A 24,846-nucleotide genomic window follows, 5' to 3' on the forward strand; every position below is an offset into this window, starting at 1 on the left:
GATATAAGTGCACATCACTAAATGATAGCGGCAAATGTTTTGTTTTTGTCAGTTATTCCATTTCCATATGTAGACGTAGAGACAAATTTGTAATTTTGTTTTATAAACTTGAACTCGAAGCGACTTGTGTTAAATACAACTAAATACAGAGCAGAGCAGAGGGAGCAAGAGAGAGAGACAACCAGATGATGATTGCACTTAAACGCCTGCCCCGTTCACTCCTGTTGCGCGCTCTCGGCAGCTCGCAGCAGCAGCGCTCAAAGCTGCACACAAAATCGCCTGCACAGTGGTGCAAGACACAGCAAACAACAACAACAACGCAAACACAGACGCCGTCGGAGGACACAGTGCGGAGCATTGTGGATGCCCTGAGGAATGGACAACGTGCTCTGGGTCAACCGACGAGCATAACGCATCCACATCTAATTCGACCCAATGAACTCGTGCCCGGCGTCGAGTTGACCGAGTTTCAGTCGCGACGGACGTGTCTTATGCAAGGCTTGAAAGCCTACGCCGAAAGCTTTGGCGATGAGTTCAACGGACGTGCCGCCAAAAGTCATATGGTGAGTAACTTCAGATATTCAACTTCACCTGCATTCAATATATGTGGTGCAACTGCTGCCAATTTAGCTTTTTTTTCCCGTCAAATCTGTGGCGGGAACTCTAGCCTTTTTTTGAAATGTATTTGGCTTTTTTCTTTATTTTTTTTAATGCTTCCAACGGTTTTTAATGATATTTGTTAATATCACCACGAGTTTGGCCAGACTATCATCTTTATACCAAAAGTCGGCGTCAATGGTAACAAATAATATGGAAATAATATGGAAAATCCTGTCGCACTTCAAGTTTTCACACAATCAGCCCTGAGGCAGATTTTAATTAGATTATCATTTTATTATATGTGTAACCGTTAACTTCAATAACATTATTTGAATTATTAAAATTTGATTAGTATCAAGAGCAATGCCAATATTTTTCTATGTGCTGATTTTATCGTATTTCACGAATGCCTATTAGTCGAATTGACTTTTGTAGAATCTCTATATATAGATATAAATATATACATAATTTTTTTTGTATATAGTAATTGGTGTCCTTACATCATATAAAAATATGCCAATATTTGGGCTGACTAAATTTTCTTTACTAAAAATTTTACCAAAATTCCTAATCTACGTTCAATAGTAAGAAGATTTCACTAGGCACATAGTTCTAAAATAAAATCCTAGTTTCCGTATTTGAAAATAAAAAATGTTGTGTTTTTGCTTATTGCATGGGACGAAAATTAGGTTTTAAGTCCTCGTCCTAAACCAGAGTTTTGATACCATAGTTTTCAGGATTGGGACTAAAAACATCAAAGATATGCTAAAAAGAGCATGTTAAAATTTATAAAAACTTAAATTTTTCAACTCAAAATGGAATTGATTTTAGAGCTTTGGTTTCTTGGTGAAAATATCTTAGAATCGATTCAGCCTAATTAATATAAAGAAGTATTTTACGTGTTAAAAAATCCAAATCGATTTTTTTTTGCAACACTAATCGAATGCAATTGCCTATCTATCGATCTTTTTCGATATATCCATTTTGACTGGCATCACTAATACGAATATCGATGTTTATTTAGCTGGTTATCGGCGCTGCCGCCAAAAAGTATATGAGCGGCAAGATACCCTACGTGTTCCGTCAGAGCTCGGACTTTTATTATTTGACGGGTTGCCTGGAACCGGACTCGGTGCTGCTGCTGACTATCGATGAGACGGGCGCGGTGCAATCGACGCTCTTTATGCGTCCGAAGGATCCGCATGCCGAACTGTGGGACGGACCACGAACGGGACCCGAGTACGCCGTGCATCTGTTCGGCGTTAACGAAGCATATAGTATCGATACTCTGAGTCAGACGCTGGAGAAGCGTGTCGTGCAGTTGAAGCCACATCTTTGGTTCGACCTGAAGCACTCGGAGTTGCCGAATGTGACGGAAACGATGCTAGGATTGTGTCAGAGCGAAAGACCCCGTTTGTTGCCCGTCTACAGTTTTGTGGAGAATATGCGACTGATTAAATCGCCCGCCGAAATGCAATTGATGCGTCGCACCTGTGAGATTGCTTCCCTGGCTTTTAACGAGGTCATGGCAGAGACTCGACCCGGACAATCGGAGCATCAACTGTACGCTGCCATCGATTACAAGTGTCGAATGCGGAATGCCAGCTACTTGGCCTATCCGCCGGTTGTTGCCGCCGGTAAAAATGCCACCGTTATACACTACGTGAACAATACACAGTTACTGCAGCCGCAGGAACTGCTCCTGATGGATGCGGGCTGCGAGTACGGCGGATATACCAGCGACATTACCCGAACCTGGCCTGTGAGCGGACAGTTTACGGATGCTCAGCGCACGCTCTACGACATGATGGAGCAGCTCCAGAAAGAGGCTATCGGTGAGTTGTAGTTATCGAAGTTGGGGTCCCAAAAAATTTTACTCGCAATACCAAAAATTTGATAGTCAAAATTGGGAAAACCAATCTAGGGATTCTGGTTTTAGGAAATACAAATTAGGAAACCAAATATAGAAATATTGTTGTTTGGGAATGAAAAGTAAGGAGCAAATTGTGCAGGAAGGACCCAAATCTTAAATAATTTTTATATGAAATAAAAAAATGATGGGAAATGATTTTTGTTCAATTTTAAAGTGCTGTTTAATACTTATTACAATATAAGGAGTTGATAAAGAGTGACAAATTGATATATAAAATTTTCTGTTTTTAAAATTCCAAAACTCCCAAAATTTTACAACACATGATAAAATTATTTGCAGCTTTTAAATTTCAAACTTTTAATTTGTGTAATATCAGGAGTCCTTAAAAGACACATAAACATAACAAAATTTAAAAAATGACTTTAATTTTTGATTTTTCAAATACAAATGGGAAATAAGAGTTATGGTTTAATTTTTATATACAAATTAAATGAATTTGAATGATTTTAATTATGTTTTAATGGAAAATTATAATCGTTACGATCGCTGTTCCCTTGTAGAGCTGATCATGCAACCTGGCGGCGAGACGCTTGATCAGTTGTTTGAGACTACGTGCTTCAAGCTGGGCAAATATCTGCAGGAGATTGGACTGGTCGGGAAGCATCTGAGCGAGTACAAGGAGCTGGCGAGCCAGGGCTACAAGTTCTGTCCGCATCATGTGTCGCATTATCTGGGCATGGATGTCCACGATACACCACATGTGCCGCGCAACACACGCCTCCAACCGGGGATGGTGTTCACCGTGGAGCCGGGCATCTATATCGATGAGAAACGGACGGATGTACCGCCGGAATTCCGTGGCATTGGCATTCGCATTGAGGATGATATACTGATCAATGAGCAGGGCAAAGTTGAGGTACTCACTGCCAGTTGCATCAAGGAGCGTCGTGCCCTTGAGAATGTCTTCAAGGTGAAGCAAACGGATTAATCCAATCGACGAGCACTTATTTTGCTAAATTCCTAGTCATTAATTAGTTTAACAATTCACAAAATGTTTGCCAAAGTAATTAATTAATTTGAAATATATACATTGAAATTAAATTTAATTGAGTTCAAAATTAAAGTCCCTAACAAATTCCTAGTCATTAACTCTTATTATTTCCTTCCAGGAATTTCCATAAAAACATTTTTAAATCGAAATGAAAATAAAAAATAGGCAATTTTGAAATTATTGTTATTATATCATTTGAAAAAACCTGTACACGAAAGCGCCTAAATTTCAAATCTTTAATAGTTCTCTTGTTGGGATTTCAATATGGAGAATCTTGAAAGTTTCCTGCACTTCCAAGAATTGATTATTAAATAAGTATATAATTAGTGCAGAATAAAAACTATACAAGTCCCAGATGGATATGACAGCTGAGAGGCTATGGGAATCGAAGCTTTAGCATGAAAATAGGTTTTTTATTAAAGTTCTCTTCAAATTCTCGAAATCATAAAAAAAATCTAAAAATTGATTTAAGAACTATGGTTTCTTGGTGAAAACATCTTTAAATTGAACGTAGATTTCGAATTTAGATTACCATTTTTAGTGAACAAAAATCGATGCATTCCAACACAAACATCAATATATCGAGGTACCATCAATAGTAAATTTATAAAATGCGAATTAGTTGGACATATTTAATTACAAAATAATGCATAGATTATAAAATATACAAATTGAATTGAAAATCGAGACTGGATATTAAATTCTTAGAGCTTGGCAAACACAGGCTTCTCATCCTTGGTGAGCTGGGCAGCCACAGCCTGTGCAAAATCCTCCGATTGCAGATGCAATTTGTTGATGATGCGCTGCAAAAGCAAAAGTCGTTAAATATCGATAAATCAGGAAGTAATTCAAGCAATTCATTTACAATGTGATCGAGTCCCTCTTGATTGGTGTGCTCCAGGGAGTAAACCATGCTCTCCTTGGTCGTCTGCACGGCAATTGGACTCCGTCCGGCAATATCGGCAGCCAAATCGATAGCGCCACTTAACAGCGTATCCTTATCGGCAAACAGACGACTCACGAGGCCACAGCGCTCGGCTTCTGTCGCCTCGAAGCGGCGTCCCGTGAAGCAGAGCTCGCGAGCGAGCGACTGACTGCCGATGGCCTTCGGGAAACGCTGCAGTGTGCCCACATCGGCGGCCATGCCAATGTCTACCTCTTTTATCTGCAAGTATCGATATATCGATAAGAAAAATATGTACGATCGTATATTTTACAGTGACTGTTGCCAATTTAGTAAGCTTATGGCTAGTTCTGGCTATTTTCACAGCTATTGGCTGCATATCTATTTAAAATATATATTTAGCTATAAAAAAACAAGTCGGAGGAGGCTATGTGATAATATATAAAAAGTAAATATTTCAAAAATATATATAAAGTTGAGTTATCGATATTTTCTGCCAAAAAATACGAAATGTAAATGGTATTAGGTCTTATCGAAATGTTATCGATACTAATATTTTGAAAAAAGTTCAAGCAATCGTACCTGAAAGAAGGCATCCTGTGTGCTGTAACGTATGTCCGCAGCCGTTATTAAATCGACGCCGGCGCCAATGCACGCCTGATGCACGGCCATAATTACCGGCTTGGTACAACGCTCGACGGCGCTAATCGAGTCCTGATAGATTTTAATCGTACGCTCGAGGATAATTCCCTTGCGGGCGACATCCTCGCTATCCGCCAGCTGTTGACCCAGACTCATCATCGAGCTGAGATCGATGCCGGCACAGAAATGTTTCCCAGCTGCCGACAATACAATGGCGCGACAATCCGGATTAATTGCCAGCGACTCGAAGCAGTCGCGAATTTCTCTAAAAACATACATACACACACATTAGTATTAATATTTTGCAGTGTTGCTTACCCTTTTTTTTTAAATTTATACTACCGCTGTACGCTAAAGGACTTTTTTAAAAAGTCAGATTTTACGAGAAAAAAGCTGCACTGACATTACCCATATTTTGATAGATTTTCATATTGTATTTTGCAGTGTTGCCAAAGTTTTTTTTATTCATCCGCTGCACGCAGGACTTTGTAAAAAGCCAGAGTTGACGGGAAAAAGGATGCTCTGCAATACTGTTACAATTTAAATAGATATATTTATTGTACTTACAGCCACATTTCCCTGTCGATTGCATTGAGTTTCTTTGGACGATTGAGTTCTACATGGAAAACAAAGGGTTTTGGCGTCGTTATAGCCAATGTCTTGAACTGTGGCACATTTCCAGCTGCGTTTGTGTTGTTGCGATACGTCTGCATTGCTGCAAGTTAAGATTTTAATTGAATATCACAAATTGTTTGTCTTGGACTTTGCACCTGTTGAACCGCTTGGACTTACAGCTCAATATGCACTCAGCTACGTAATCATTATCTATCGCTTAAACTTACCGCTTACTCTCGGCGCCAGTCTGATAACATTTGTAAATCTTTGCAGCGACATGATTGCAAACTGTATAAATCTTTTTTAAAAAACCTCTCTTTTATAAATATTTTGTATGCGGCGGCTGCAGTGTTGCCAACTTCTTTGATCAACAAAATAGCTGTTTCAAAAATGGTGTGGCAGCCTTTATCCCAGCCAAAATACCGATACTTTAAATCTCTGGCAGCCTTTCAATTCAATTAAAGTGCAAGCAATTTGGAAGCTCTTAAAAACGAGCTCGCAATTTAAAAATTTAACAAATTTTACTGTTGATAGCGAAAATAGCTAGATATAAATTACATTCTTAATAGTTTTCAAAAACTAACTAAAAATGAGATAATTCCAATAAAAAATTGCGCAACATGAAATTGGCTGCACAACGCAAATTGAGACGTTTGTTAAGTAAGCTGCGCAGCGTGAAGTTAGCCGATGAGCATTGTAATTTTCCCTCTTTTAAACAATAGAGGGCGGTAAAAATGCCTAAATGATAGACAACAAAAATTTCAACTTATATTTTTACTTTTACACTTAGAATTCCCAAATGGTTTTAGCTTAGACATAATCAGTACTGTTACACTAGCGTTTCTCGTCTTTGTAGTTCTCGTATTTTTATTTTAAGTTGCTGTTATTTATAAGATAATTTAGCGTCGTGGAACTTTCTTTTCGTCGCCTATTCAAGGGTTGTTGATTATTTTTAAAATTGAAAATCGGTTCAATGCTAAACAAGTTATGACAGTTTGAAGTTGGTCAGAAACCTGAGATCGACGCGTTCAAACATACGGACGAACGGACAGACACACGGACATGCCTCAATCGACTCGGCTGTTGATTCTGAACAAGAATATATATACTTTGGGGGTCTGCCACGCCCCTTCTGCCTGTTTCATACATTCTGCCAAAGACATTATATCCTATTTTTGGCGGTTTTTAATGGGCTCAGCGTATAAAAAAAAGAAACAATTATGCCAAGCTAAAACTCTACCTCTTAGCCACTCTCTCTATAACATACATTACATACATTATACTCTATTATGCCAAATATCAAATATTTCATTTATCCCTAATAAATGCCTCACATTAAGCCCTGATAAAAGAACAAATAAACCCAAATACTGATCCCATAAATAAACATGCATTGAATGCCCAAATAATTGACCTCCAATCGACACGTGGACCCCAAGAGGGCGCTAGTGGTAAGATGAAACAAATAGGCCATCCAAAAGGCAGTTGTTGTTTGCCAACTCTATATATGATAAAGCAACAGGCAAATCATAAATTGGGGGAAAAAAGCGTCAGCAGCATCTAAGGAAAGGTTCTTACACCTATTCCCCATACGTGCGATTGACAACCCGAACAAGCCTACGATACACTCCTAAAGCACTTTCAAAACTGCAGACAACGACAAAGTCGTAAACATAACCTCCCTTAGCCTTCAATGTGACCATTGAAAGACCATATAAAGCAGTGTTTTAAGTGTCAAAAATTTGGGCATACACAATATAAGTGCAACCAGCGAATACACTGAAAAAAAAGACCAAGCTCTAAAATCAAGAACATTCATCTTAAATATTTTGTTCTTAAAATAAGATTATTTTAAGACCAAAATTACTAAAACTAAGATTATTAATCTAAAAAATCTTAAAATCTTAATATAAGAATAAAAATCTTAAATTGTTAGGAAAGTATAAATAGGTACTATTTCGTATCAAACAAATGATGGCACCGTGGCGCTCTGGTTAGAGGCCGCTTCAGTTAATAAAGCAGTAGGCGGCGGCTCGAATCCCCTAACAAATGAAAATAACATTTATAAAATTACTAAAACAGAATAAAATATAAATAAATCAAAATTTAAAAATAAAAAATAAAATAAATATAAAAATAATTTTCATTTATTTTATTTTTTGATTTTAATTTAAGAACATTTATTCTTAAAATAAGAACTTGGTCTTATTTAAAATGTTCTTAAAATCAAGATGTGTTCTCTTAATTCAAGAATTTGAAGCTCTCGACGCATTTTTTAGACCAAAAATCTTAGTTCTGAGACCAAAATCTTGTTTTTAGAACATTATTTTTATCAGTGTAGTTGCTGTAGTCGTTGCATTTGTTGTCTTTTAGTTGCATTTTTTGTGTAAAATTTGTTATTTGTAGTTTCTCGCTTTTGGTTAGTTTGCTCATGTTTTATTTTATTTTGTTTGATATTTCTTATGAAAGAGTTTTTATTTATGTTAGTTGCTTATATTTTGTTTTATTTTGATTATATTTTTAATTTCAGTATTTGTTTTGTATTTTGTTATAGTTTTATTTAATTTTGTTGCACAAATAGTTCAAGAATTTTTTTTTTAGAATAAGAAAAAGGCAATGGACATGTGGACGTGGAACAATTTTGCATTGAAGGCTAAGGGAGGTTATGTTTAAAACTTCGTCGTTTTCTGGGTTTGGTAGTAGTTCGATTCTGAACAAAAATTTGTTGGGGTTCCAGAAATATTCCCAATAATATTTTCCCCTGATGTGGTTTGAATCCGGTATGATGGCCCAAAATAAGGCCGGCGAATTTAAAGCAAGTTATTATTTGCTGGTTGCACTTATATTTTGTATGGCCAAATTTTTTACACTTAAAACACTGCTTTTTATGGTCTTTCAATGGTCACATTGAAGGCCAAGGGAGGTTATGTTTACGACTTTGTCGTTGTCTGGGTTTGGGAGTAGTTCGATTCTGAACAAAAATTTGTTGGGGTTCCAGAAATATTCCCAATAATATTTTCCACGTTATGTGGTTTGAATCCGGCCTTCTCAAGGTTTTAATGATTCATTCGGCTATAAAGGTGTGCTGGAGATCCCTTTATAATAGCTTTGAAGTTGTGTTCCTTTTTAGTGTCAGTGGGGACGAGGTGGCTGTTTTGAAAGTGCTTTATGAGTGTATCGTAGGCTTGTTCGGGTGTTCAATCGTACATATGGGAAGTAGATGTAAGATCCTTTCCTTATTTTAATAACTCTTTGTTCTTGATATTCACTATTCAGATGCTGCTGCCACTTTTTTCCCCCAATTTATGATTTGCCTGTTGCTTTATCATATATAGAGTTGCCTTTTGTATGGCCTATTTGTTTAATCTTACCACTAGCGCCCTCTTGGGGTCCACGTGTCGATTGGAGGTCAATTATTTGGGCATTCAATGCATGTTTATTTATGGGATCAGTATTTGGGTTTATTTGTTCTTTTATCAGGGTTTAATGTGAGGCATTTATTAGTATTTGGGATAAATTAAATATTTGATATTTGGCATAATAGAGTATGGTGTATGTAATGTATGTTATAGAAAGAGTGGCTAAGACGTAGAGTTTTAGTTTGGCATAATTATTTCTTTTTTTATACGCTGAGCCCATTGAAAACCGGCAAAAAAGGATATAATGTCATTGGCAGATTTCAAAAGTCAAAAAATAATAAAATAAATAAATTTAAATGCAGACTGAAATTAGAGGCCAAACCATAATCAAAATAACATTTCGCTTGAAAATTAGTAAAGTTTTGCCAAAGTAATCACAGTTCATAGTTGCTCAAGCCTCTGATCTAGCAACTTTACAAGCCAAAATATTTCTTCATTTTGACTTGATTTTTTACAGAAAAATGAAAGGTCTCAGAAACAAGTTTTAACTGTTGTTTTATACTAGTTACGATGTAAGAAGTGCATTTAAAATGAAAACTTGAGATTTAAAATTTTTAATTTTTAAAATATCCTTAGCATCGATCCTTAGCATCGAAACCAAGACATTGAGGAAAATAATTTTTTTTACAAAATTAATTAATTTTGAATGCAAAATAAATTTAGAGACCAAACAATGATCAAAATGACATTCATTTTGAAAATCGTTTAAGTTTTGACAAAGTTATGAGAGTTCGAAGTTAGTCAGACTGCGGATTTGCCACTTTACAAGTCAAAATTATTGTTCAATTTCACATGATTTTTTACAAAAAAATGAAAGGTCCCAGAATCAAGTTTAAAGTGTTGTTTTATACTAATTTCGATATAATGAGTTGATTAAGAGTGAAAACTTGAGATTTAAAATTTTGAATTTTCGAAATTTCAAAGGGGGGACCCTTAGCATCAAATTCGAATCTTGGTCGAAAATAATAAAATATTCCAAATAAACAAAATTTGAGTGCAGAATGAATTAAGAGTCCAAATTATAATCAAAATGACATTCCACTTGAAAATCTGCTCAGTTTTGGTCAAGTTATGACAGCTGAAAGTCGGTGAACTCTTTAACCAGACCTATGCAAGCTATATGATATATTGATCTGATTTGAACCAACTTTGGTAAGAATGTTCTTATACATACTTAAATAACTTGGTTATCATTTCTCATAAAGAAAAAAGTTTTTCATACTAAAACTTGATTTTCGACCGATTGTTCCTATGGGCGCTATATATTATAGGGGTCCGATCGAAAAAAGAAACAAGCTTGATCTGTCTGCAATATAGAGGAATCTACATACCAAGTTTGGTGTCACTAGCTTTTAAATTGTTCTTATAAAGAGGAACCTACATACCAAGTTTGGTGCCTCTAGCTCTTATAGTCTCTAAAATCTAGGCGCTCATACAGACGGACAGACAGACATTGTTATATTGACTCGGCTATTGGTGCTGATCAAGAATATATATACTTTATAGGGTCTGCCACGCCTCCTTCTGCCTGCTTCGCACACAGTCCTAAAAACAATCTTAATAGACCCCTGTACTTTTTTTTTAAGTACGGGGTCTAAGAAAAGAATAAATAAAAATTGTATTTCATATCGAAATACTATTAATATTAATATTTTTAAAATTATTAACATCCAAAAAAAAATATTGAAAAAAAGAAAAGGGAAGATCAAGAACCTTTCGGAACGAGTTGCAAAACACAACTGAGCCTAACCGAGTGTCAGCTATGTTAAGAAAACTTTAACAGAGCTCGTGGATGACAGCAAATTCAAGCTTTAAAAGCTTGAAAAGCTTTAATTGCCTGTAAAGGGTCCCACACACGACAAACATGTGCGCCGAGCATGCTCGGCTCGCGTCAATTTTCATCGGGTGTGAGGTTAGCGAGCGGCTCGTTGATATTTTAAAAATTTCAAGTTTCAACGAGCGGCTCGCGCGCATTTTCATCGTGTGGGGAATTGTGTCCAATCATCAAATCAAAACACACAAAAAATCACTTTAATTTAAACGGCAGCGAGTTTTAGGTTAATGTCGATGTTATTATCTATTTTATTATTTAATTAAACTACATTATGCAAGTTCTTAAGAAAATGATCACCCTTATTTTATCCAATTCATAATTAAAATAGGCTTATGCTTATATGTTGGAGAATGATATTTTTTTTTATTTAATAGCGCGCGTAGTTTTTGAATCTGATCAGTCGACAAATTGTGGCGGTCGGGCGATTATAGTCTCAAAATTCGAATTTATTATTCATGAAAGTTTCATTTTTAAACCCATTTTTAAAATTGAACATGAAAATGGGCCAAGCCTGCCAGCCCTTCCTTTGTTGCGACATGACTATGAGAACAATTTGGCAGCTCTGCTATCACATATGCAAATCAACTGTGCCATCTCAGCACTGACGACCAAGCTGCCACCACTGACAAAAATTGCAAATATAAAAATGCAAAAATTTTAATAAAAAATGAATAAAACTGATAAAAATTTCAAATTTGAAATTAGATAAAATGAAGGTAAACATTTGTAAGAAGTACTTAAGCTCGACAGTCCTCGGAGAGAGAAGTTAGAAAATTTAATTTAAAAAAAAATATATATATATAAAAATCTAAAAAATTCTGCAAAAACTTTGAATACTCTAGCTGGAAAAAATTTAAAAAGGTACAAAAATTAAAAATAACTCGTTTCAGAAATGTACGTATTTTTTTAGGTAACAAAATCTAGCCAGATCGCAAATTTTTACTAGATGGGCAGCGCTGGTTTGTTGCTTGCTCTCTCTCTCTCGCTCTCTCGGATGAGGGCTGGCATTGTGTACGGCATAGGCAAAGCAAACAGTTGAGTTAGTAAGTGAGATCTTTTCATACTGTTTATTAAAACGCAACAACAAACAACAAGCAAAATACGTTGTTTATTATTCGAAAAAAGGAGAAAATTATTGAAAACGTAACGTTATTAATTACGACGACATTAAATAGCAGCCAGTTTGTGGTAAAAAGCGATTGGCAAACAAAATGCCATAAAAAGTCAGTTCTTGGAATTTTTGGTAACATATATAAACGGTTTCCGAGAATTTTACCAATACCAGTGCCAACAAGTGCCTCCTCACATACAACTCGCCAGGTATTTTCTGTGGAAACGCAAGGTGTGTACTTACTTAAAAATATACCAAATATAATGTGTGCAAGTGTGGCCCTAACGCAAAAAAGAAAGGGCTCAAATTAGAAAATAAATAAATGGTATTTATTGTAAATTGCAGCTGCCAAAAAAAAAATGCAAAGAGAAATGCGAAAAACAACAATGCGAGAACAACACTTAATTCATGTTGCACTCTTCTTCATCTGTTGCTGTGCGCTAAATGTACAGCTGGTATGCAGCGTTAAGGGTACTCCCGGCTGGGTAATACCAGAGCGTGTAGAGTTGCCAATTGGCAGTGATCTCAATATAAGTTGCACCATTGACAAGGCCGAAATTGGTGCAACCTGCAATGCAAAACAATTGTACTTTAAAATGAACACCGAATTGGGTGGCAAGGATATCAACTATACAACGGATCCAGATATTTGGTACATTAATGACACTACCATATTGTTTAAAGCAACCAATTTATCGGAACGGGATGCCTCCTATGTGTGTATGTGTGGCCAAAATGGTATCGATACATCGCGTGTCTTTGTGGGCACGAAACCCGCAAAAGTAATGAATTTCGAATGCACCAGCTATGATTGGGATTATATGTTTTGTAATTTTACAACACCTAAAAATAGCATTATTACCAAATACAATGTGAGTTTCGAGACGCAAAGAAACTCCAGTTATCGATACTATGTCGATTGCAATTTTGATGCCTCGCCGATAGTCAATTGCAATATCACACAGGAAACGTATAAAAAGTTCTCCGAATATTATTATTTTCGTTTGGATATTACGAATTCGTTGGGCCACGAGACTCAGGATATTCCGGTAAATAATTATGAACGTATGATTTTGGCAAAACCCGGACAGAATCTGCAAAAGATCAATTATACAAAGGATTCGATATGCTTATCGTGGGAAATGCCCAGACGTAGTAATTTTATCGGCGGAGTGCTGTGGAAAGTGTTTGTAACACCGGAGAATTTCTCCAGTATTACGCGCCCCATGTGGCGCAATAATTCCTCGGCTCTACGGAATATTCTCTGTCTGACGGAGTTGCCCTTTGCCGGATACAAATATCTATTGGAACTGCGGGTGCGCAACAACAAAAATGGTTCCCGATGGAGTCAACCATTGAATTATGAGTTTCGTACCGCTTCGGAGCGTCCAGATCGTCCGCCTAGGATAACAAATGGCAGTTTCTATATCTATTCCTCGGAGTCACAACTCTCCATCTATTGGGAGCAGCTGGAGAAGCAGGAACTGAACGGCGATAACTTCTCCTATGTTATCAGCGAGTATCGAGTGAATGGCACCATCACGTAAGTCTATCGATAAATTGCAGCTTAGCTTAGATGATGATTTGAATAATTTAATTGCTTAAGCTGCTTTAAAATATTAACTCTTTCTTTTTACGATAATAATATCATGCATCGATTTATCGTGTATACTTCACCTATATCTCTTATTTCTGTAGAGTGAGCTTTACACGATCACAAGGTTCACACGATGAAGCAGATGATTTGTATAATTTAATTGCTTTAGCTGCTTTAAAATGTTAACCCTTGCTATTTACGATAATAATATCATGCATCTGTTCTTCGTGTGTACTTCACCTATATCTCTAATTTCTATAGAGCGAGGTTTAACTAAGCTATAAAATATTTAAAAGATATAACAAAAGTATTAAGATAAAAATCAAATCATTTAAAATTTGCAATATGTAGGAGTTGTCGGTCTAATAAGCTGGTAGCCACTGTAAATGCTTTAGTTGCTTTAAAATGTTTATCCTTGCTTTTCACGTTAATAACATCATGCATCGCTTCATCGTGTAAACTTCACCAATATAGGCAAGTATCTTAGTGACGTTCAAACGATCAATTAATTTCAGTGTAGCATAAGAGTGAGGTTTACACAATCGCAAAGTTAACATGATAAAACAATACTCGATTAATCAAGTGCATTATTAAATTAGTGTCAGTGAGATAATGACCATTTGCTATATTTATCGATTTTATTTATTTAATATATAATCGAAGCATTATTAAAAATATCAATGGTATTTGAAATTATTGTGAATAGAATAGAATATAGAATTTAAGAAGAAATTCGCCATTTTTCTGGAATCTACAACAATCTTGAATAATTAATTCTTTATTATCTCCAAATGTTTATTAAATTCAACAATTAGTAGTCACCTAAAATAACATTTTTACTATGACTATTATCGCTATTAATTTGCATCATTAAAAAAAACAAATTGAATAAAAAAAGTTTAACGACCTTGCAAATTGCTTTCTAATTATAATAGATTTGTAATTTCTAGGCTAATCTCACATTTATAGATTGTCATGCGATTCCCATAAAAATTCCTATTAAAAAAAGTACAGTAGTTTCGCGCTAATGATGCCCAATGAAATTTTTTTTTTTTAGCGATAAGTGTTTATTTCCATAAGAGTTGTCGCTTTTTCTATACTGTTAGAAACAAGCAGCGATACGTACAGTAAAGTCCCGATAATATTATTATTTTTTCATTAGGATGCGATTAGAATTTATTTCTAGAAAAATTAACACCTTTTTATTAGTTTTATAATGATTTTTCTTTTGAATCACGCACAATTTCATATTGTCAGACTAAGGTAGTAAGTACAGTAATGTTTATTTCTAGCAGAGTTCTTTTTTTATTGTTTTATTAATTTGGTATCATAAAGAATTCACATACATATGTAACTAAAACCTATAGTACATTACAGTAGATCCTCAATAATATTATTTTTTAATGTGATACGTTTAAATTTTATTTCTAAAAAAATATACATGTGTACATATATTTTTATTGTTTTCATTATTTTGTAACATGAACAATTCCGTATTGTTGAAAGCGTTAAAACGTACAGTGAACACTAATTAATATTGGTCTTTGGAATCAGAAACTGTAGATGTTTATTCCAAGAAGAGCACTCAATATTTATTTGTTGTTTTTATCATTAACAAATTAAAGAAAATAAACGATATCAATCACAATTACGAGACGACGTGTAAACGTGAATTTATTATTTATTGGAATTCAATGCACTGTGTTTGGGTGTATGTGTGTGTGTGTGTGTGATACTTTGACTTCTGTTCTGCGTAATTTAGATAGCAAAAAACAAGACTAACACATACATACATACAATGAGATAGAACATGCTTACAGTGGCTTACAGCTTATTTGACCCATTACCCATTATTTTTTATTAATATGATTAATTATTATTATTATTGAAAAAACGAGTTAAAATAAATTTTAATAATTAAAATAAATTTTAATAATTAAAATAATTATTATTTCCCAGCTAAAAATAGGATACACTTAAATTTTAATCTGTATTAAAAAAATATTTTTATTTAAAAATTTTAATAATAACTTGTATTTTTTGGTTTTTTTTTTTGGAAAATAACAAAGAGTTATTTTTATGATTTTTAAAAAGATATTGAACTATTATTATTACATAATTTTATTGAAAAAGCTAGTTACAATTAATTGAAATTATAAAAATAATTATAATTTATTTTAATATATGTTTTAAATAAGCTGTGTACCAATGTAAATACGTTTTGCAAGTTTTCCACACACACACACACACACATATGTACATATGTGTATAAATTTCTCGAAAATTGTTTATTTTTAAAAATTCTTTGAATTTCTCTGAATGGCTTTCTGTATTAGCGCTCTTTATTCTTCTTTTTCTTGTCTTTTAATGAGAATGTCTTTAATAAGAAATGCGCTTTTATAATGTAATTGAAATGAAACATATGTCTCAATATGTATGAACTTATATATGCAGGCGTGTGTGAAGAGACGTAGATTTTATAGAAATAGCTTCAATGTTCGATTGCAAAAATAATTCCATAAGCACATATTTTTATATTCGGCTTAAAAATGCGATTTGTTGTCGTCTTAAAAATAATGAGAAATTCTTTTCCATATGTGGGTGTTAAGAGCTTATATTGTACTGTGTGTGTATGTGTGTGTGTTGGTTTCTTTTTTTACATACATATTTTTTCCAAGAGACTTTAAGGCAGCTTTAGGCATTTTCATATCAACCGAATTTGAGAAATTCAACTAAGAAAATCATTTAGAGTACAAAGAAGTTAGATATTTTGTATAAGAAAAATTGAGAAAGGCTCAGTTCATTAATATTATAGATGGAACTTGAATTTAACTTTCATTTACTGCTAACACTTATGCATTTTATTTTCAAGTTATATGATTCCTCATTTTATTTTCCAAGTTTTCTTTTCACATACTGTTATAAGTATCAAACTTCTTCTGAGAATCATAAAAATACTAGGGTTTTTTTTGCATAATCTATTTAGAGTTAAAAAATTGTATGCATATTTTTATTTATTTATTTTTGGTATTTTCTCAAATAGGTCCTTTATAATTTAATTTTTTTTATTTAAGTTCACATGTAATGTTTTAATAAATTAAATATTCAGATATCTCTGTAATTTGAATAAAAATACCCATTTAGAACAAACTAGATAAGGGAATTCTTGGAATTCGTCTGTTAAATATACGCAAAAGTTGAAACTTCAAATCGAAAAGACCCATTTTGGGAATTTTTCTCTGTTCTGTAAAACAGATAGATAAGGGAGTACTGAGAATTTGCAAGAGGGCTTTTAAATGAAGGTAAAAAGTTAGCTTTGAAATTTATTATGATTTTGGATACAAATAATTTTGTTCCATTTTTCTTGATTGATATATTTCATAAATGCAGGGTATAACGTGGTCCATCTCTGCAACAGTTTTAAAATAGTTATGCTTACCAAAAAGTGAAGTGCAGAAAATTTATTATTCTTTTTTTAAAATTTTTTTTTTCCAAATTAAAAAAGGATAAATATAAAAAATCAAGAAATGATTTTAATCTTATAAATTAGATTTAAAAATTTACTGACTTTTCGACTTACCACCAAGTGAAAAGTCATGTAGGAAATAAATAATAAGCCTGTTTAAACAGTTTTCTCTCATTACGTGAGTTGTATACTTAAGAACTGTCTACAGGGTATATCGTAGTCTACTTCTGTAATCATTTTAAAATAGTTATGCTTAAAAAGTGAAGTGCAGAAAATTTATTATTCTTTTTTTTAAATTAAATGATTTTAATCTTATAAATTAGATTTAAAATTGATATTACTTTTTTTACTTACCACCAAGTGAAAAGTCATGTAGGAAATAAATAATAAGCCTGTTTAAACAGTTTTCTCTCATTACGTGAGTTGTATACTTAAGAACTGTCTACAGGGTATATCGTAGTCTACTTCTGTAATCATCTTTGTCAAAAACTCTGACATGTGCTGACTTTTCTACTTACCAACAAGTGACAAGTCATGTAGGAAATTGATATTACTTATTTTAGTTAAGATCAAAATATAAAAATAATAAAACTCATTACTGACTTTTCTGCTTACCAACAAGTGACGAGTCATGTAGGAAATTGATATTATTTATTTTTATTATGATCAAAATATAAGAATAATAAAACTCATTACTGACCTTTCTACTTACCAACAAGTGACGAGTCATGTAGGAACTTCAAAAAAGAAGCCTGCAACTAAACAGTTTTTCCCTTATTTTCTTTTCCATTCGATAGCGACAGTTCGAAGATCAAGATGGACATGAATTCGGCCACAATTGAGAACTGGAATAAGAGTGTAAAGCACGAGCTGCTCATCCGCAGTAGCAACAATGTGAATACGTCCGTGGAGGCGAGTCGTTTAATAATTCCGGCAATTAGCAGTGAGGATACACGTGTGCGTATGCCAAAGAAAATCCGTAGTGTCTATCATTCGAGCAATTCAAGTTATACGCTGAGTTGGAAGGCGCCCGATAATAGTACGGATTTAATCAACTATACGGTCTTTTGGTGCAATTCGAAACCGGCTCTACAATCGAAATGCAATGGATCGATACATTTTGAGAATGTGAGCAAAGATCGTTTGCAATTCACGACGAAAAGTGCACAGCCGACCTCATTAAATATGGCCGTATCGGCGAATTACGGCACTACAAATACGGGTATGCATTGGATGAGCTGTAGCCGTGATGTCTACGATGATTTGGCCAAAATGGAGCCGAGCATTGAGGAAATAACAAATTCATCGCTATCCGTCAAATGGAGCACGGAACGTGTCTGTCCGGCCATTTTAAGTGGCTACAATTTAACTTATTGCCATCGACCGGCCGGTAAACCGGATAATTGTACCACCAAAGTCTTAGATTCAAATGCCGTCGATTATACCATACATAATCTGGAGCCCTATACATATTATAGTGTGAAAATGTTTATGTATTCCACATCGCGTGCCAGTAAATATAGCGACGAGTTGATTAATCGCACCGGAGAGGCGGCTCCAACACAGCCCCGTCAATTGGAGTTCTCCAATGTGAGCAGTTCGGGAGTATTGCTCAGCTGGAAGCCACCACTCAAGGCCAATGGCGTAGTCCGTGCTTATGAAGGTACCTTTCATCATAACAATAAAACCGAACACTTCAAGTTGCCCGCATCGACGGATGAACTGGTGGACAATGAGAAGCGCGTCTCCTTTGAGCTGGGAAATCTTACGGCGTACACAGACTACGAGATCACAATACGGGCACGCACACTCTACAGCTCCGAGCCGAGCAATGTTATACGCTTTCGTACAGCAGTCGGTGGTGAGTTTTTCCCTTCTTCAATTACCCTATTTTACTCAGCTATCTTGGGTAAAAATTTAAGAGTTCTACTACTACCTGTTTGTGCTTTACAACGTTAATTCAGTCTGACTCACAATGGAGTTTTATATACAGTTAGTCTAGAAAGTGTTTTGACCATCGGTTTTCAATGCTAGGGGTCCCTCCTTTAAAATTTTGAAAATTGAAAATTTTAAACCTCAAGTTTTCACTTTTAAAGAACTCCTTATATCGTAATTAGTATAAAACAACACTTTAAACTTGATTCTGAAACATTTCATTTCCTTGTTAAATATCATGTAAAATTGAACAAAAATTTTGACTTGTAAAGTGGATGGATCCTAAGTCTGACCAACTTCGAACTCTCATAACTTTGCCAAAACTGAACCGATTTTCAAAGGGAGTGTCATTTTGATCATAGTTTGGCCTCTCAATTGATTCTGCATTCAAATTTATTTAATTTTATAAAAAAAATTATTTTCTTCTGAATCTTGGGTTCGATGCTAAGGGTCCCCCCTTTGATATTTTGAAAATTCAAAATTTTAAATCTTAAGTTTTCACTTTTAATCAACTCCTTATATCGTAATTAGTATAAAACAACACTTTAAACTTGATTCTGAGACATTTCATTTTCTTGTAAAAAATCATGTGAAATTGAACAAAAATTTTGACTTGTAAAGTGGATGGATCCTAAGTTGACCAACTTCGAACTCTCATAACTTTGTCAAAACTGAACCGATTTTCAAAGGGATTGCCATTTTGATCATAGTTTGGCCTCTTAATTGATTCTGCATTCAAATTTATTTAATTTTATAAAAAAAATTATTTTCTTCTAAATCTTGTGTTCGATGCTAAGGGTCCCCCCTTTGATATTTTGAAAATTCAAAATTTTAAATCTCAAGTTTTCACTTTTAATCAACTCCTTATATTGTAATTAGTATAAAACAACATTTTAATTTTGATTCTGAGACATTTCATTTTCTTGTAAAAAATCATGTGAAATTTAACAAAAATTTAGTTACCAGATCAAAAGCCTGACCAACTTCGAACTTTCATAACTTTGTCAAAACTTAGCCGATGATCAAACAGAATGGCATTATGATCATTATTTGGCCTCTTAATTTATTTTGCATTTAAACTTTGCACATTTTTAAAATTTATTCTTTTTCGACAATCACCGTGGAGATGCAATTTTGATGGTTAGGATTGGATTTTTAAAAATTGAAAATTTTAAATCTCAATTTGATTCGTGTTAAGTGTTTCTAAAAATCAAAATAGTATTAGTATTAGTATTATTAATAGTGTTATAAATAGTATTATAATAGTATTATTTTGAGATTTTTTAATCAATGGGACGGAATATTCATTTAAGTCGGTCTTTTAATTTGTGACCAAATTTCGTTCAAATCGCTGCCATATGAAGGATTTAAGGAGTGCCTGGGTACATGGTATTCTACTGTCGAGTGCACTCGAATTTAGCCCCCTTGTTTCAATTCAAAACAAACAAAATAATTATTTATACTGTTTCCAAGATAGACCTTAAGATACGAGTTGACTTTTAATTAAAAATTTTAATGACCCATTTTGAGAATTTCTCTGTTCTTTAAAACCAAGCAGATAAAGAAATTCTTAGAAGCTGTAAATCATAGGCACGAGCTTCAATTTTATAATTTTCTGTGATTATAATTTCTGAGAAATTTTAATTACTGAGATTTCCTACTTGCGGGTCTCCAGTGAATTAACTAGTGCACTCATTCGAAAAAAATTCCATTGCGATCTGATACTAAGTAAATGGGAATTTTATTCAAGAAAGACTTTTATATTTATTTTAAGAATAGGAAACATATTACTGAGAGTAAAAATTTAAATATATAAATATTATGAAAACCAAATTTCGAATTCTGTTATAAGGAACTAAAAATTAGGAAACATATATTGGGAAGAAAAAAATTAGGAAATATAAGTTATATATTTTATAAGGAAATAAAAATTTGAAAAAAAAAAAAAAACAATTGGCAAGTTAAAACTTTTTTCTACCATCAAAAAGACAACAATTGGAAAAACTATTTATCATTAAATCCGTAGGATCTATTTATAAATATTGTGTGCAACGTTGAGTAAAAATTTAATAAAATCTTTATAATAATAAAATTACATGTTAATAATTTTTGTCTTTGCAATTTTAATTTCTTTATTTATATTTCCCAATAACCTAATTCCTTATTTTATGTTTTCCTAATTTTTGTCTTCCGAATTTTTTGTTCCTAACTTGTATTTCCTAATAACAATTTTCTTAATTTTTGTGTTCCGAATTGTGTTTAACAAAATTTGATTTTCTCATAATATTATTTCGAATTTAGGCATTTTCTAATTGTGTCTTCACAATTTTTTTTATTATAAGTTGTAATCTAAATATTTTTTTCTTATTTTGGGTTTCCTCAAAATTTATTTTTAGGATTTTAATTTATTACCTTAAAAAATATTCGGTATTCGTAGCAAAATAAAAATGTTTAGTTCTGAATATTTTTAATTAAAATTGTAATCGTTACGGTCCCTGGGTGAGAACTTGGAGCCCAAAATGCTTACACAAAATAACTGAGACTATTTTATTTATTTTAAATATGTATTTATTTAAATTGATTTTAATAATTGCAAATAATGTTTTTAATAAAATAAGAATAGTAATATTAATTTCTTAATATACCTTAATTCGTTGCAGTGCCATCTTCGCCGGGTCCGTTGCTGGTGGACAACACGCAGCTGAGCACGTCGCTAGAATGGACGGCACCGCCTATTCCGGCGGGACGAGTGGAATACTACGAGGTGTCCATAATCCAGAGGGATGCCAACAACAGTCTGATTAGTCAAACGTCGAGCTATATTGGAGGCAAACAGAATCGTAGCTGTGTGATGCAGACACCTGTGTGTATTCCCCTCTATCGCTTCCATTACCAGGTGAGAGCTGTGAATGCGGAGTTATTGCAGTCGGAGAACCACGAAGAGGATGATTCGGAGTTGGACAAATGGAGCAGGGAGACACAACAACAACAACAACAACAGTGTGTGGCACAGCCGCCTTTAAGTGTGAGTAAACTAAGAACCTACATTTTAAGGAAACCAAAATAAGGAAGAAAAAAAGGGAATATATTTGGAAATTCAACTATCAAATATATTCTAATTACACAAAATTAGGAAAATAAAAATTTAAATGACATAAATTGCAAAAGCCAAAATTATAAATAATTTTATAGAGGAAAAAAATAAAAATTAAGGAAGACAAAAATTATGAGAAATGAAAATGAGAAATACACATAAAAAATTAGCGAAGACACAAATTAGGAAAAGTTAAATTAGGAATAATGTTATTAGGTCTTACACTGCCCCATTCATTTTATGCAAAAAAAAAAAAATGTTTCCAAATTTTAAATTTCCAATAACATTATTCCTAATTTGTATCTCCCAATATGTTTTTCCTTATTTTCATCTCAATAGCAATATTTTTAATTTTGGTCTTCTCTAATTTGTATCTTCTCAATTTTTTTTGCCTAGTTTTTATTTCCCGATAACAATTTTTACTAATGTTTGGTCTTTCCTACTTTGTTTCTTCCTAATATATTATTTTCTTTCTAATAACAATATTCAATAACAATGAATATTGGTTCTTCCTAATTTGTATCTTCCCAATCTTTTTTTTTGTAATTTTCGTTTCCCAATTACCATATTTTTAAAATTGGTCTTTCCTAATTTCTATCTTCCTAATGTTTATTTTCTAAAAATTTTAAATTAAGGTCTTTCCTAATTTATATCTTCCCAATATTTTTTTTCCTAATAAATATTTTCTGAATTTTGTTTTTTTCTAATTTTTTTTTTATTTTTATTTCCTAAAACCAAAATATTCTCAATATTATTATTTTCTAACTTGTATCTTCCAAATATGTTTCCTAAATTTGTTTTCCTAATTTTTCTACAGGGCATCGAATGGAGCATTATTAATTCATATGGAAATGAGTCGCGATATCGCCTACACAAATCCAACTGGGCTATTCACGAGGTCAGTTGCTCCCCGGATCGGAGTAGCACACAATTGTTGATCAGCAGTGCGGAATTAATAGTGGCTGCCATAATTATCGCCGCTGCCTGTCACATGGCCTACAAGAAACTGCAAAAAATGTCGGATATTGATTTGGAATTGCCATCCGGATTGAAGGAGACACTGAAGAAACCACTGGAGTTGGATATGCCAGCGAGTGGAGGAATTGTCTGCACTCGTCTCGATCCGATGCCACAGTATATGCCACAATATGCGCCACAGGAGGATATGATGCCACACGATTTCAGTGGCAGTGGCAACGAAAGCTCCAAATTGCTATTGGCCAACAATTCCGGCAGCAATTGTTGTGCGGATGAGGAGCATACACAAATGGGCAATACGTTATCGCTGCCTTTGGGTGTGCCTGTTAGCTATATGCCCATGCGACAGGATCTGCTGCAGGATCATGAGGAGCAACAGGCGCATAATGGCAATCAGAATTACATAAAGCCTACACAGCTGAAACAATGGTCCGCCAATCCGAATAATCCAAATAACCCTGGCAATGCCAATGCCAATCCCTCCCTGGCATTGCCCCTGAGTGGGTATGTGCCTGTTCAGGTGCTGCAGGCGCGTCCTATGCCTCCAGTGCCCTCTTCTAATGTTCCTGTTAATGCTCCTGCTTCCGCTCCTGTTTCCGCTCCGCCTCTGTCGCTGCTCAACTCCAGCAACTATGTGCAGGCTGCGGATCTGCACAAGCTGCCAGCAACAGTTACTGCTGGTGCTCCAACAACAACGGCAGCAACAGCTGCTCCTCCTACCAATAGTTTTGGTTATACGGCCATGGAGCAACTGATAAAACCGTCAACAGTCTTGCCAAATTATACGCAACCAATTGGACAGACGGCAACAACGCAGCACAGAATGCAGCCCAATATTGGTGGCTATGTGACGCCGCAGGATTTGAATGCCATTGCCCATAATCGACATATGCTGTAAGGAATTCCATGGGGAATCCTTGGTGAATCCGTGAGGAATACTTGGTGAATCCGCGAAGAATACTAAAGGAATTCCTTGAAGAATTCGCATGGAATCCTCAAGGAATTCACCACTGCAAATGGCACTTATAAATTACATTACACACGCACATGACATTTCATCAATGTATTCACACACAATCGCACACTCATACTCTCTTTGTAATTTGTACCTATTAATTTATATTAATTAATGCGGCAATTTGTGGATTGCATGTGGATTGTGTATACTCTAAGTACTTTATATACTACTATACATATTTTTTTTTTCGTTTGTCGCGCTTATTTTAATGCTCTAGTATTGTTTACACTTACACACACAGGCCTACCACATACCTAACTATCCCTATAACTATAGCTTAACTTACATTATATGTAACAAAAAAAAAAAAAGCAAAACAAAAAAGAGAAAAAATTATACAAACACACATATTTTACCCAAATAAAATGGGTAAATAATGTTGATGACACAAGCTCTGATTAAGCATACAAATATACATATATATATTAATTACTTTAAACATTCGTTTTTCTTGTTTTTAATTTAAGGAAAGTGTGCTTTCAGTTCTCAAATGAATTTTGAAGTTGGCGCTCAACTGTTAATATCATAACTGTTATAGCTTGGCTAACTGGCATACTATTTATCGAACTAAGCATCAACATTAGTGCTCGATAAAAAAAGCTAGGAATCAACAAGTGCTGCCAGCTTTTTCGAGGAAAACAAGAGCTGAAAAAGCAACCAAAAAATAGCTGAAATTGCGATGCAAAATAGCTTTAAAACAAAACGTCAA

The 24,846-nt window shown here is 34.1% G+C and overlaps 3 protein-coding genes across 3 annotated transcripts; 2 read left to right on the top strand and 1 right to left on the bottom strand.

The window, feature by feature from the left end:
• The first annotated feature begins 27 nt into the window (after nt 1-27).
• LOC117783309 (xaa-Pro aminopeptidase 3) lies at nt 28-3,614 on the top strand. Its single transcript, XM_034620667.1, has 3 exons — nt 28-563; nt 1,625-2,435; nt 3,034-3,614. The coding sequence occupies exons 1-3, from the start codon at nt 186-188 to the stop codon at nt 3,459-3,461; spliced, it is 1,617 nt and encodes a 538-aa protein (XP_034476558.1). The 5' UTR covers nt 28-185; the 3' UTR covers nt 3,462-3,614.
• A 528-nt stretch (nt 3,615-4,142) lies between these two features.
• LOC117783316 (delta(3,5)-Delta(2,4)-dienoyl-CoA isomerase, peroxisomal) lies at nt 4,143-6,070 on the bottom strand. The gene is made up of 5 exons (XM_034620680.1): nt 5,913-6,070; nt 5,638-5,785; nt 5,011-5,335; nt 4,390-4,689; nt 4,143-4,327 (listed from the first exon to the last, which is right to left on the bottom strand). The coding sequence occupies exons 1-5, from the start codon at nt 5,962-5,964 to the stop codon at nt 4,229-4,231; spliced, it is 924 nt and encodes a 307-aa protein (XP_034476571.1). The 5' UTR covers nt 5,965-6,070; the 3' UTR covers nt 4,143-4,228.
• Nucleotides 6,071-11,922: 5,852 nt separating this feature from the next.
• On the top strand, nt 11,923-24,569 carry LOC117789663 (cytokine receptor). Its single transcript, XM_034628741.1, has 5 exons — nt 11,923-12,280; nt 12,395-13,592; nt 17,910-18,973; nt 21,708-22,072; nt 22,959-24,569. The coding sequence occupies exons 2-5, from the start codon at nt 12,409-12,411 to the stop codon at nt 24,015-24,017; spliced, it is 3,672 nt and encodes a 1,223-aa protein (XP_034484632.1). The 5' UTR covers nt 11,923-12,280; nt 12,395-12,408; the 3' UTR covers nt 24,018-24,569.
• The last annotated feature ends 277 nt before the right edge of the window (nt 24,570-24,846 follow it).

Source organism: Drosophila innubila, chromosome X (genome assembly GCF_004354385.1).
Source record: "Drosophila innubila isolate TH190305 chromosome X, UK_Dinn_1.0, whole genome shotgun sequence".
Lineage (NCBI taxonomy): Eukaryota > Metazoa > Arthropoda > Insecta > Diptera > Drosophilidae > Drosophila > Drosophila innubila.